Source organism: Ophidiomyces ophidiicola (genome assembly GCF_022830035.1).
Source record: "Ophidiomyces ophidiicola strain CBS 122913 chromosome Unknown scaffold_42, whole genome shotgun sequence".
Classification (NCBI taxonomy): domain Eukaryota; kingdom Fungi; phylum Ascomycota; class Eurotiomycetes; order Onygenales; family Onygenaceae; genus Ophidiomyces; species Ophidiomyces ophidiicola.
This window is the reverse complement of record NW_026054682.1, coordinates 541-13,303: the sequence shown is the minus strand read 5'-3', so window position 1 is coordinate 13,303 and position 12,763 is coordinate 541. Positions and strand designations below refer to the sequence as shown.

Here is a 12,763-nt window from a genome sequence, read left to right as displayed (position 1 = left end):
AGACACTTTCAGCGCACATCCCCTCTACGCGCCCGAGCGTTGTGATCGACCGGAGTTGGGAACTTGAGGGGAGGAAGGAAAGATCTTCAGGGCGCTTTGCGTTGGGCTTCCAACTAACGGGGAAGACGTTGTCGAGGGAGTAACTCGAGGTCTGATCCCAAAAGGGAATAATGCCAATCGCCGTCGACAGACAGCGTCTTTGAGCAAGTTACATCGGCCAAACATCCACTTACATACTTCTTACTATTCGGGGTTTCCCGATACTCCAATATTTTTTTTTTCCTTTCTGGAATTTTTAAAAATAGGCCGCGTGCCCCCCAGAGAGAGAGAGCCTTGCAAAAAACGTGTGCGCGCGCATGTTCGGAAAGTAACGCTGGTGGATCCGTTGACTTTGGCATATTCTGGTTCTCTACCAGAGACCTTCCTCCGCGTGTAACTCCCGTACGCGCCTCTTGGTATTGATTTCTATGTCTGAGCCGGAAATAAACTAAATAATTGGCGCCTGTGTGGATATTCCCGTGGAGTCTCCCATTATTACTATTGTCAAAAATTCAGCGGGCCCCGGGAATATCATTTTCCATGACAGATCGCCACGCGCCGGAGATAGCCTGGCTTGGGGCGCTGATTATCGGTTACTGCATATCAAATATCATCCTCGCCCGTCGCGATAATATCTCCGTCTGATGCGAGGCTGTCGTACGACGAATAGTATTGGGATTTACTCCGTACTAGTTACGCCTCGTTGGCTTTTGTTTTTTTTTTATCCTACTGGGAAGGAATTAGCGACGGCCCGACCGCTTGGATCCAGCCGGCACACAAGCAACCAAGACAAGCCACCACGGTAATTAATAATTAACTATATAGTCTCCCGCAAACGCCTAGAAAATGGGTGAAGAATCGCCCGTTCATGGCGGGATTATCCCCTGGAGCCGAGAAACATGGCGCCAATATACACCCTCCTCCCACTGCTAAGTATTTCTTTTCCCGCTCGAAAGTGCCAGGGCGGATTGTTTCTAGCCAGGTTATGCATCTCGATGCTGGGAAAAAACAACCCAAATGCCGATGATACGGGTCACAAGCAAGAATTGAGGCTGCATGCAGGATATCGTGCATGTGCTTCCAAATCTTCCAATCATGCGTGAGGATAATAGGAGGCGGATGAATATCATTTACGCCGTATTGCGAAGTTCGCAACTCTGTACAGAACCCAGACATTCAAAGGAATGGGATTGATATGAACCAAAATGAGTTCATATCCAATCCTATAGGTGGTCTAGACGTGGTCTACCTGGTCTGGTCATTAACCATTCACAATCCTATTCACCCTTTTCTCAAGGCCCTTCTCGAACTGCTCCACGCCGTTTTCTTGAAGGTTCAATTTTCCTGCTTTCAATACAAACACCTGGCGCCCCCTTGGTGAATCTTGATCCAGTGCCTCACTCGAGGTGGCCAGTTCCTCTGAAAAGTGGGTATCGTCCTTCCCCTCGACGACCGTTCGAACCAGAAAACGGTCGTGCGAGACTATCAGCACCGCGCCGTTGAAGGCCGACAGGGCCTGCGCGAGCGCAAGAACGGTGTGGAAGTCGAGGTGCGTGGTGATCTCGTCGAGAATGAGGAGCTGCGGCTGCTTCCAGAGGATCCGAGCGAGGGCTAAGCGGACCTGGTTCGTTCGGCTTAGTATTTTCTTTTGCGTTCGGCGGTGTACATAGCTGTATAGAGACGGTGCACTTACCAGCTGACCGCCCGACAGCTGTGCAACCTGCACGTCGGATACCACCCGCCCTGCCAACCCCAGCGAGCTCAGGAGCGCTCGAGTGTCACCTTCGTCGAGCTCTTCAGCTTCCTGCATCACCAGCGACAGAGCGGTCAGTTCAGGCTTCGACCTGCCCAAGCTCTGGAGGTCGTCGACCGCGTGCTGGGAGTAGTACCCCAGCCGTAGCCTGGAATGGTGTGATACTTTACCCTGCGTTGGCTCTGCCACTCGCGTCAGAATGTTCAACAGTGTCGTTTTGCCGCTTCCGTTAAGGCCCATGATACCGACCCGGTCGCCCATGTGCATCACCAGGTCGATCCCGTTTAGAACCGGAGCTCTGCCGCCTTTGTACTGGAAGGTCGCTCGCTCCAAGGACAGCAGCGCGCCTGGGAATCGCAGGTCCGGCGCCTTGGGGATCTCGAGCGTGGCTCCCTTTTCGTCGGCCGGCACCTCGATCTCCGCGCGCAGCGAGTCGTGCCACCCGACGCGGTCCCGGCTGAGTTTGAATCGGCCGCCCGTCACGCTGACCTCCACGCCCGTCCGTTCTTCCATTTTCTTCTGCCGGGACTTTGCCATGCGCAGCTTGTTGTCGTCGCCGGTCTTCTTGCCCAGCTTGATGTTCTCCCTGATCGTGCTCTTTATGTGCTCGATCTGCCGGTCCTGGGCTTCTTTCATTCTGCCCCAATACAGCTTTTGCGCGTCGAGGTCCTTCTCGTACGCGCTGATGTTGCCTTTGAAATAGGTGAGCGAATGGTCTTTCAGGATGACGATCTCCTCGCACACCGCGTTCAGGAAGTCTCTGTCGTGCGAGACCACGACGACTGTTTTCTCGCTGTCTTCGCGCATGCGCTTGAGGTATGTCTCGAGCCAAATGACTCCCAGTAAATCGAGGAAGTTTGTGGGCTCGTCGAGGATCAGTATATCTGCACTCTGGATCAATACTCCAGCCAGCATGCAACGCATGCGCCACCCGCCGGATAGCGAGTTGAATGGCTGGTCGAATGATGTCTCCTTGAACCCAAGTCCGAGCAATATCTTTCGAGCTTCTTTATCTCTGTCCACAATGTTCATCTATACTTTTGTGAGCATTTTGATATATTTTCTTTTCTAGCTTGTGCATCATGCTTATTTTCTTACCGCTTCGAGCTGAGCCTGCAAATCATCAAGCATCCCCACGGCAGCTTGAGTCTCCTGTTGGATATTGGACGCATCTACTTCTTCCAACGGCTCTTCAAGTCTATAGATTGATTAACCTTGGCCCAAAGTCTGGTGCCATATAGAGGTCATACTTGCTCGCAGAATCAGATACCTTGCTCTCTGCGACTTTCAGCTCCTTTCTTGCCTGCAGGCCTCGGGCACCGCTCTTCAATGCCGCGTTCTTTTGCGCAAGGAAGAGGTCTTCTTCCAACAGCTCGTGCTGGATTTGTCTCAGCGTGCGCACTGGTCCGAATTTGTCTTCCGTCCCATCAAACGCACGAGATAGAGCTGCGTGAAGAGTGAACATAAGAAGTAGGATTGCGTGAGCCAATATGCTTACTATTTATCTTTCTTACTATATCATTCCTTGATTCGTCGCTCTCCAGAACTTGCTGAAGCACTGTTTTGGGAGTCTTTTCATGGGAGAACTTCTCGCCATGGCTACTAGATAATGAAGAGGCTTCTAGGTTGCATTCTTCGGCGTCTGTTTGTTGGATGATAGCTATTTTCACTACATTTGGAATGCCTGGGATCAGCTTCTCCGCCATTGCACGGAGAATCGCTGTTGGCAATGTAATCAATCATGTCGTTAGCATTACATCAAATTGGACTTCGGTATATAACCTGGCTTGGGGGGAGGCTACTTTTGGCGTAGTAGATGATTGATGGTTTTACATACTCGACTTCCCCGTCCCATTCCTCCCAACCAGGCCATAATGCACTCCGGCTTTTAACCGTAGATTTGCATTCATGAGAATCTCCTTGCCCGCGCTTCTAGCTTTCTGCTTTCGAGCTTTTGCCAGGGCGCCTGCCTGGTTTCCTAAACCATCCTGGGTAGTGGTAGATGACGAAATGAGTAGATCAAGACCCTGGACATCAATCTAAAGCACGATAGAAAAGAGAGTTAGGAACATAGTGGAGGGCCGTTTTATGGTAGCATTTGGGTCCTATATCCATACCTCCCCTGAGCCTCTTTCGTCGCGCAGATGGAACCGAGTCTGTTTGCAAGTGGCTAGGATGCTTGGGGTCGCTGATGCAGGAGGCATGCTTTCAGGCGGTGGTTGAGTCTGGGTTTACATTGACCACGAGCTCTGGCTAGGTAGGTACTTGGTGCTTTGGGGTCAAAGCAGAAGAGGCTTCATTGGATCTATGCGCAAGAACCCCTTGAGCGAAGTGAATTTATTATGGTTTGGTGATTCCAAGTTTGTCGGAGTCCAGAAACGTTCACCGATGTTGCTGCATTAACTAGTTACATAGTTAACTACTTAACTTGACTAGGTTGACTAGCGTAAAAAAAGTTGAAATTGTTCGATGATATCTAGTTGAGTGATAGCAATGATGACTCAGTGAATGAAGACTCTTTTGTATGATTTTAACCTGGAATATAAGCAGATTAAGAGTAACATTTTTGCGTACATATTCCATCTATTTCATCCAGCATACCCAATATTTAACCCAGACGCAACGTGAAGCCCGCCCCCGTTTCCGCACCGCTATCCACACCACCCCCGCCACCAAAAACATTTGCAAAGTCCAATTCCGGTGCCTCCTCTCCCCTCTTCGGCGCTTCTGGCGTGTCTCGTCTCCTCCTCTTCTCCATCCCCGCCTTGGACGGAAAGGTAGGGAACATTTCTTTCGCTTTGGGTTTGGGGTCCTCGCGAAAATAGGCGTGCGAGAGACATTCTTTTGCTGTGGGACGGGATGCAGGGTTCAGCGCTAGGAGGCTTGACAGGAGAGATAGGCCAGCGGTGGTCAGGTAGGGGAAGTTGGAGCGGGGGAGCAGTGGCACCGAGACTGGATCTTTTGAAGTCGAAGGGTCCAGCGGGAGACGCAGTGATTTTGCATTGGGGAGAGAGCGAAAGCCAGGCCAGATTTGAGAATTGGGTGGCCCGGTGAGTTTGAATATCTGCTGAATCGTTAGCATTTATGAAGAATGGAAGCAGAAACTGGATTATAAACAACAAATTATACATACCTTTGAAAGTTGCTTTACTTCGTTTCCGCCTTGAAAAAGAGGTTCCTTAGTGAGTAGTTCGCCAAATATACAACCAATACTCCACATATCAATTTCTGGCCCGTACGTTTTCGCCCCAAGAAGCAACTCCGGGGATCTGTACCACAACGTCACAACTAATTGCGTTAACTTTGGAGGTGGGTCTCCATAGTATCTAGCCATGCCAAAGTCTGCTAGTTTTATCTCGCCGCGGTTATTCATTAGTAGGTTTGACGTCTTTAGATCGCGGTGCATTATCCAGTGCGAGTGAAGGAACTCAGCGGCGGACATGATCTGCAGAAGTAATGTTTTCGTTTCCGAGGGTAAAAACGGTTCTCGCATGTCGTCAAGTAGCGTTTTGAGATCGTGCTCCAAGAAATCCATAACCAGATATACGCTGCGAAGTTTGCAATAGGTTGCAAAGGAGAAGGTTAATGACACTCTGGTATCTGGGCTTTTCAGAAGAGTAGAGACAAAAGAAAATCGCTGAGCTTACTCGTCCATCTTATCTCCCATCACTACCTCTCGCAGTCTGACAATATGCTGGTGTCGAGCCTCTTGTAACGTCTGAATCTCTCGGAGGCCCGTGACGGGAAACCCGTCGTAACAGTTTTCCATTTTTAGTTTCTTGATCGCGACGATCTCGCCCGTCGTAACGTCCTTCGCTCTCGAAACCCACCCATATGAGCCCTCCTCGATGGCGTTCAGGCGGTCGTAGTTGAGGACATGGCGGCAAGGGCCCCATTCCGCTCCGGGGAAACGAAGCAAAGTCGACTTGCTCTCGCCCGAAGGTTGAGCGCTGGCTTGTTCAATTGAAAGTCGCCTTCGTTTGGTCGGTCGCTCTACGGCGGAGGCCTCTTGCTCAGCACCATTCGCATCTGCGGTTTCGTTGGCTATGGCGGCACGCTGGCTCCGCTCCTTCGCTTCTTCCGATCGTTTCTGCTTCGCGGCCTTCGCTCGTTTCTTCTCTTCCTTCTCGCGCTTTTTCTGCTCCAGGTACTCTCGCGTTTCGGCGTCGTCTTCGGCCCATCTTGATTTAGTAGCAGAGGACATCGCGCTTCAATGTGTATTTCCCGCAGTGAGTCGTATGGAGCTTTCGGGCAGCTTGCTCTAGCTGCCGCATTGAGGGCTTGGGGGTATATTCGATGTGCTCATGAAGCTCTGATGAAAGTTTTGAGAAGCCTCAATCAAAATACTGCAGAGTCCAGAGTACTGCGTATCGTATTGTAATTTGTTACTAGTGAAGGTGATAAAGTAATGTATTATAACAAGTTGCTTTCAAACTCTATCTTAACTTCGAATTAACTTCCACCCAATATCAAAGCACAACTTCGATATGGTTGAATGCAATATTTATTATTTGCAGCCGGAGCCAATATGCTAAAATTCGCTATTTCAGTATATGAAAACTCCTTGATATAAATAGAACGTCTTAAAAGTAACGGGTATCAGCAATTCATGACTCTTTACAAAGATATACGCATCTTGCCTGGATATTTCGAAACAGATGCATAATGCTAGAGGTGCTATACAGTTCGCTAAATTCCGCCAGACATATAGAATAGGTGGCCCGTATTCCCATGCATGTCACCGGGAACAAGGTCCGCGTCTATTGCGGTTCCCAGCCAAAGCCCAACAGAAAAGTGTAATAGGGAAGTCGGCCTTTCGAAGGCACTTTCCGACGGCATTTTAGACTCAAGAGTCTCCAAGGCGTTAGAAAATAGCGTCCCAGATAATGAGGCCGGTACAGAGTCCAACGGTGCCCCAGAAGACGGCTTGTGCGGTACTTTTTCTCTCCCTCGCACGTTTTAGTTCCTGATTTCCGCGTCCGATGTTCGAATGGGTATTTGTTGCATCGGAGACCAACTGGTTTATATAGTCTTCCTGCGTTGATAAATGAGAGACTAGGGTCTGCTGTAAGGAGCCAATTTCAAGCAATGACTTTTCGGCATTCCTAAGTTGCAAAAGAACAAATTAGAGCCCCAAAAAACAATGGTAGAGGAAAGGTTTCGAGACTGCAAAATATGAACACTTACTGCACTTTACTTAGGGTATCCTCATAGTGCTTCAGCATCGTATCATTCTCTTGTGCAAAAAGCTGTAACTGCTCCGGCGAAAGCTGCGATTCAATATCTGCCATCATATCTTTATCCACAGATGGATCTTGAACCCTAGTGGGTACCCCAGGGGTTCCCGGATCTTTATCCACGGGTGCCTGGTACTTCTCTGAGCGGGCTTGCAGCGCAGCATCTCCCCCACGCCCGCTCTTATATAAGATGCTCTTCTCCTTCTCCTTCGCCCTCTCAATCCTCTTCTCTACCATCGCCCTCTGCACTTCCGCCGCGCCCTCAAGTCTCCTGCGTAGTAACCACAATACATTTTCCCGTACCGTCTTGATCATCTTCTCCGAATCCTCCGCCTCTTCATGCTCAGGGCTGCGTGACAATTGCTGCTCCGCATCATTACCGCCCGCCCATCTCCATAACCTGCTATTAAGCTTATATCCATATTTCTTGCGCAGAAGGCTCGCTTGCGTTTCTTGTCGGAGGGTCTCAGCAGAAGCGAGGTTCTCTATGGACGATGAGAGGTCGCGGAGGAGAAGTGCGGTGGAAGAATCGACAGAGTCCCGCTCCTCGTCGTTCAGGTGCTGATCTATTTGCAATTTGGAAGAAGGGGTGGATGTCGAAGATTGGAGACTGGCAACTGATGTGGTAGACTGGTGGGTTTGGCGTCGAGAAGCCGGCGGACGAGGTGCAGTGGAGAGATAGGCTTGTCGGATAGATTTTAGATATATGAGTAGGGAAGATATATGGGCGCTCTGCAGTGAGCCTACAAGTTAGCATCATTCGTCTACTCAACGAGCGCCTCGTGGGCAATCCAAATAAACAGATATGCATACTATTCTATACGCTTCTTTTAGGAATTCGTCGACTGTTTGATATTTTGTCCGGCGATCTTCTATACTTAGTATCGCGGGAGCGCCATGAGCCTTCAAAAGCTCATTGACAACAAGAGTGATATCTGCCATTGTCATCGATTTAATGGCACTTGTCTGGTGTTCATGCTCATTGGGAGCTTTGATCAACATCGCAAGATCTGGACAGATATTGCTTAGTCATTGATTTCTAAAGCAGCGACGAGACGTCGGGCCTTCTTGGCACTGTCGGATCATCCCAAGCGAGCCGCGAGCTGTCTCTTTCTGATGCGAGAGTGTGTTTTGGGGATGCGGTGGGCTAGCTACTTGGGAGATACTCTAGAATTCGTCTGATTAGACTTTCCGTGTGTGATCGACAATATCATGTAACTTAATATTATATTCAAAATTGTTACTACTTCCAATGTATCAGCTTCATTCTTGGGCGGATGAGCATTTTATACGGAGTACTCCGTATATCGAGAAGAACGGTTCAACGCTGTTAGCTCCGTCGATGATGGGACGCTAGAAAAACCAGACCTGCTACGGCAGTGGAACAGACCACAAGACCATTTTGGAAAAAGAGGATAGACAAGGGTTCAGTGTCCTCAGGACATACGGAGTACTTTGCAAAATATGTGAAAATAACCATCCTTCTTCTATTATAAAGACTTGTCTCACGGATCCGAAGTCCGTCCGCCATGCCGCTCTCCTACCAGTTGCTGCTGAGGAAGATCTTCAATGGCTCTGCCAGCTCGGCAATGCTCTACGCAGCATTCCATGTGACTTGTTGTGACGTAACTTATAACGATCACCTTTTTCCACCATTGCGCGCCGTGGACGCGTCCACTCCATCCATAGTCGCGTTCAAGCATTGCTTGCCATCACGTCACGCATTGAGGAGTCTATTGATACCCAAGTCACTGCGTTTTCCAAATGCCAACACCCGAAGAAGTTATGTATGTGAGCTCAGGCTTGATATATGTGAAATATTTGTCCCTTGAAAGTATTTATGTGTTGAAGCAAATTGTTTTGATGCTCCACTTGTGGACATTGTTTGCCGATATTGCTTGTTGTGTGAACAACAAGCTGTCTGCTTGTCTTATTGTTATGTTTTGGCTGTCCAAAACCTCTGTCATCCTTTTTGTCATCTGTTCACTCTCTTCTAGACCTTGTTTACTGTACTATAGACGCGATTTAACAATACGGCGGTTTGCTAACAAGTCCTACTGGATATAGTACCTGGCCCTGCAAGCGGTGCTTGCCATACATGGTCTCAATCGACGAAGCATGCATACCAGCAGGTCGCAAGCGGTGCCAGCGTTGCATCACAGCGCACAGTCCTTGCATTCCAGTTAAGACCCCACCTCACCAGCCTCACCCTCCGCCAATATCCCATATTAACAACATACACACAAGCAGGCCCCCCACAGTGAGTCCATTCAGCGCCTTCTAGCTCTCAGAGCCTACGCGTACTGGGCCGACATGCTGGACAAATCCACCCAAGCCATCCGCAAAGAATTGCGCGCCCTGCACGACGTCATCATGGCTCCGTACCGCGAGCAGAGACGAGATAAAGCCCGTGCCGCGGCGAATATCGGCGTGAAAAAGCGCCGGCTCGCGATTGCTGCCAAGGATGATTTGCGGAGTGCGCGCGAGGCTCCTAGAGTGGCGGATGCCGTTAAAGTCGAAGAGGAGTGGGAGGAAGAAGATTGTCGAGAGAGGCTGAGCTATAAGCGCCGAGGACTGCGATCGGGGTGGGCTCAGATGCGTCGCTAAATAATGCACACGTTTTATTCCCTGGTGAGGGTGTATCGTGTTTTAAGTAGGGATGGGTATATTGGCGCCGCCAACGAGCAGTTCACGAGGTATAGAAGCATGTTTGCTGTTTTGTTCCAACACTCTCAGGTACTTTCGAGCAGGTTTGCTTCTTATTCGATAAACATGTCAAGAGTATTCTGTGTCTTCCGGATTAGCCACATTCACCTGTCAGATGTATGTAGTATTTGATATTTCTTTCTTCTGCTATCTTTCCATCTGACACTTTATTCGATATTCATCCTAAATCAGCTCTGGCAATTCCAGGGTACCGTCGCATCTACGATACTCTGGATGGCCCTGGCGCTGATTATTGTTCCCCTTTAACCGGCTTCACCAAGGAGAAAAGGAGCATATCTCAATTCAATACTCTGTGCTCCCTACGCGAAGTATGGAAGAAGTTGGATTTATCCTCTAAAATAAGTATGCTTATATAATCACAGAAATCTTACATAATTGACGATGCTGTCGAACCTAAATACTTCATCCCCCGTGCCCCTGACTAGGAACTTAGATTTGTTTTACGAAGATGCAACAAGGGGAGTTCCTTCATGCAAGAAAAGTCGTATGAGTCTGTGTCATATATAGCCGAGCAGGAGACACATATAATAATAAAAGTACATAATAAAAAAAAATGCGAAACAGGCGCAAAACAAGCCTAGGTGGCGTCAGGTATATAGTACTAATCATTGTTCCAAAATCAACCAGTAACCAAAAAAAAAAAAAAAAAAAAAAACCATAAATGGCCTGATTCAAAACGAGATTTTTTAGATGAAAAGGGAATGCCTGAAAAAAAGAAGATGAAAACTCCTCGCTAATTAATTTATGAACGAAACGGGGGGAAGGACGACGAGGAGGAGGAGGGATACGAAGTGAATAATAATAAATATGCCCAGTACTTGTTTATGAGAAGCCCTATAGAGCTATCCCGGCAAAAAGGAGAAAAAACATATGTTCGAAATATTACTGTTCGTTGACCCAAATCTGTAACAAGTAGCATGTCAGCCATTAAAATCCCCCGAAAGGAGTACCGTGAAACTCAAGACAAACAGCCCAAAACATACCTCTAATTTACCCATATCGAGACTCTCCTTCCTCGCCGCCTGGCGCGTCGCTGAGAGGAGCATGTCCAAGTCGTCCTGGTCGCCCAGCGTGACCATGTCGCCGTCGTCGCGCATCTTGATCTTCAGCCGCGACTTGAAGCCGAACTTCTCGCGGATCTTGCCCTCGAGCACGCCGAACTCGACGGCGGGGCCGATCATGATGAACCGCGTGTCCTGGTCCGCGTGCACCTTTACGCGGATCTTCTTGATGTCGGAGCGTTTGGAGCCCGTGGTGCGGCGCCGCTGCGGGCCCATCATCTCGAACTGTGTCTCGCCGATGGAATCGTCTTCGTAGGCGTCGCTGTCGTAGTTGTCATCTTCGCCGTAGACCCGTTGTTGTTGCGGTTGCTGTTGCGGCTGTCTGGGGTTTCTATATCGTGGGGCGTAGACGCTCCGAGGCGCTTCGGGGCGAGCATACATGTCGTAGACGGCACCGGTATCTTCCTCCTCGGACAACGGCATAAAGTTTGGACGGCGATTTCCTCCCGGAGGGGGATATTGAGACTGATTGTTTCCATTGGGCGGCTTTGCGGCAAATTGTGGCTTCATGCCTGGATTTCGAGACTCAGAAACCGATCGAGAAGGCCCGAGTCGTAATCTGTCGACTGGAGGGACATCGCCCACTGTTGGATTTCGGACAACAGCGAATGGTGGCTCACGTAGCGAACCAGACCGGAGGGGTTTGGGGGGGCCATTGGAGTTTGCACCGAAAAACGATTGCGAGGCATCCGGAGGAGGTGTAGGGGGAAACATGTTGCGATTGATTGGGGGTTCTGACTGTTGTCGTGTTTTGCTGACCAAGTTCTTCTGTACGAGGTTGGTAGCTGCATACGAAATAGCATCTGGAGGTCTGTCGTCCTTTGAAGTGTCGAGCGTTCTTGTTCTCTTGATTTCGGAGCCTTGGAATCCGACGAAAGCATTTCCGCGATCTGAGGCTGCTACCAGCTTTGCCTTGCCTAGATATTCCTTTGTCTTGAGATTCTTCACCTTTGCTTCACTAGGACGGTAAACGACGCCGACTGGGATCGAGAAAACAGTGTAGCCCTGATAATAATTAGTGACATTTTGGATATTATATATTCAGCAGGTAAATACCTCAGCATTCTCCCTGATCGCTTCGTCAATGACCTCATGATCGGGCTTGAATTTTTCCTTGGATGCAAAATCCAGATCCTGCATCCCTTGTTCGATCTGGTTTAGATAGATGTACGACAGCCCACGGTTGAACAGCACTTCGCAGGAAAACAGCTGGAACTTCAGCCCCAGCTGGTCATAATCAATAGACGTATTCCCTCGCAGGTAGAGCAGCGTGTCATTGAAGTTGACGAGCGCTTCCTCGAAGTCTCCGAGGAGGAAATTCGAGACACCTTCTTGGAAGTAAGCAATAGCGAAATACTTGTCCAGAGCGATAGCTTGCTGGTAATAGTCGACCTAAAAGACAGCAGCATCGAAGTCAGCGGGATCTTGGTAGAGAAAAGGGGGGCATGTGCGGAGCAAGATCGTACAGCCTTTGCGTGCTCGCCCAACGTAGCGTATATTACACCACAGTTGAACAGAATTCTCGAGGTGTCGGAAATATTAGAGAATATCTTGAGAGCCTCCTCAAATTCATTATTGTCATAGTGTGCGAGGGCTTGGACCCATGTTTCGATTTCCTATTCAGCACAAACCAGTGGTGAGTTGCCATCCCTAGACCTTCGTAACGAGAACAGTGAACACCCACCTGCTTCAGGGACATGGCGAGAGTGCCTTCAGGGCGCGCACAGCGACGCCTTGGGGGATAGTACTATTAGCTGCTCAAAAATAACCAAAAAGATAGAGCTCGAGCTTTGAGAGAGATCACAAGCGTCGTGCACCGTGTTGGAAAGCGTGCAGCCAGCCAGCGCAACAACGAACAAAAAAAAAGATTAACGAGACAGCGGAACAAGCTTCAGCGGGGCGCGGACGAAGCGAATATATCTGTTTCTGTGGGCTTCGGATGCGGT

The 12,763-nt window shown here is 49.2% G+C and overlaps 5 protein-coding genes across 5 annotated transcripts; 1 reads left to right on the top strand and 4 right to left on the bottom strand.

The window, feature by feature from the left end:
- Positions 1–1,300: 1,300 nt before the first annotated feature.
- On the bottom strand, positions 1,301–3,996 carry LOZ57_006408 (uncharacterized protein; the record flags this gene model as incomplete). Its single annotated transcript, XM_049255427.1, has 6 exons — positions 1,301–2,824; positions 2,891–2,990; positions 3,043–3,238; positions 3,291–3,512; positions 3,630–3,831; positions 3,910–3,996. The coding sequence occupies 6 exons, from the start codon at positions 3,994–3,996 to the stop codon at positions 1,301–1,303; spliced, it is 2,331 nt and encodes a 776-aa protein (XP_049105571.1).
- A 404-nt stretch (positions 3,997–4,400) lies between these two features.
- LOZ57_006407 (uncharacterized protein) lies at positions 4,401–5,996 on the bottom strand (the record flags this gene model as incomplete). The annotated part of the gene is made up of 3 exons (XM_049255426.1): positions 4,401–4,856; positions 4,926–5,385; positions 5,440–5,996. 3 exons carry the CDS (start codon positions 5,994–5,996, stop codon positions 4,401–4,403), a joined length of 1,473 nt encoding a protein of 490 aa, XP_049105570.1.
- A 660-nt stretch (positions 5,997–6,656) lies between these two features.
- Positions 6,657–8,031, bottom strand: LOZ57_006406 (uncharacterized protein; the record flags this gene model as incomplete). Its single annotated transcript, XM_049255425.1, has 3 exons — positions 6,657–6,897; positions 6,980–7,761; positions 7,843–8,031. The coding sequence occupies 3 exons, from the start codon at positions 8,029–8,031 to the stop codon at positions 6,657–6,659; spliced, it is 1,212 nt and encodes a 403-aa protein (XP_049105569.1).
- Positions 8,032–9,342: 1,311 nt separating this feature from the next.
- On the top strand, positions 9,343–9,636 carry LOZ57_006405 (uncharacterized protein; the record flags this gene model as incomplete). The annotated part of the gene is made up of 1 exon (XM_049255424.1): positions 9,343–9,636. One exon carries the CDS (start codon positions 9,343–9,345, stop codon positions 9,634–9,636), a length of 294 nt encoding a protein of 97 aa, XP_049105568.1.
- A 1,002-nt stretch (positions 9,637–10,638) lies between these two features.
- LOZ57_006404 (uncharacterized protein) lies at positions 10,639–12,516 on the bottom strand (the record flags this gene model as incomplete). Its single annotated transcript, XM_049255423.1, has 5 exons — positions 10,639–10,659; positions 10,740–11,822; positions 11,874–12,209; positions 12,284–12,433; positions 12,502–12,516. The coding sequence occupies 5 exons, from the start codon at positions 12,514–12,516 to the stop codon at positions 10,639–10,641; spliced, it is 1,605 nt and encodes a 534-aa protein (XP_049105567.1).
- Positions 12,517–12,763: the final 247 nt, after the last annotated feature.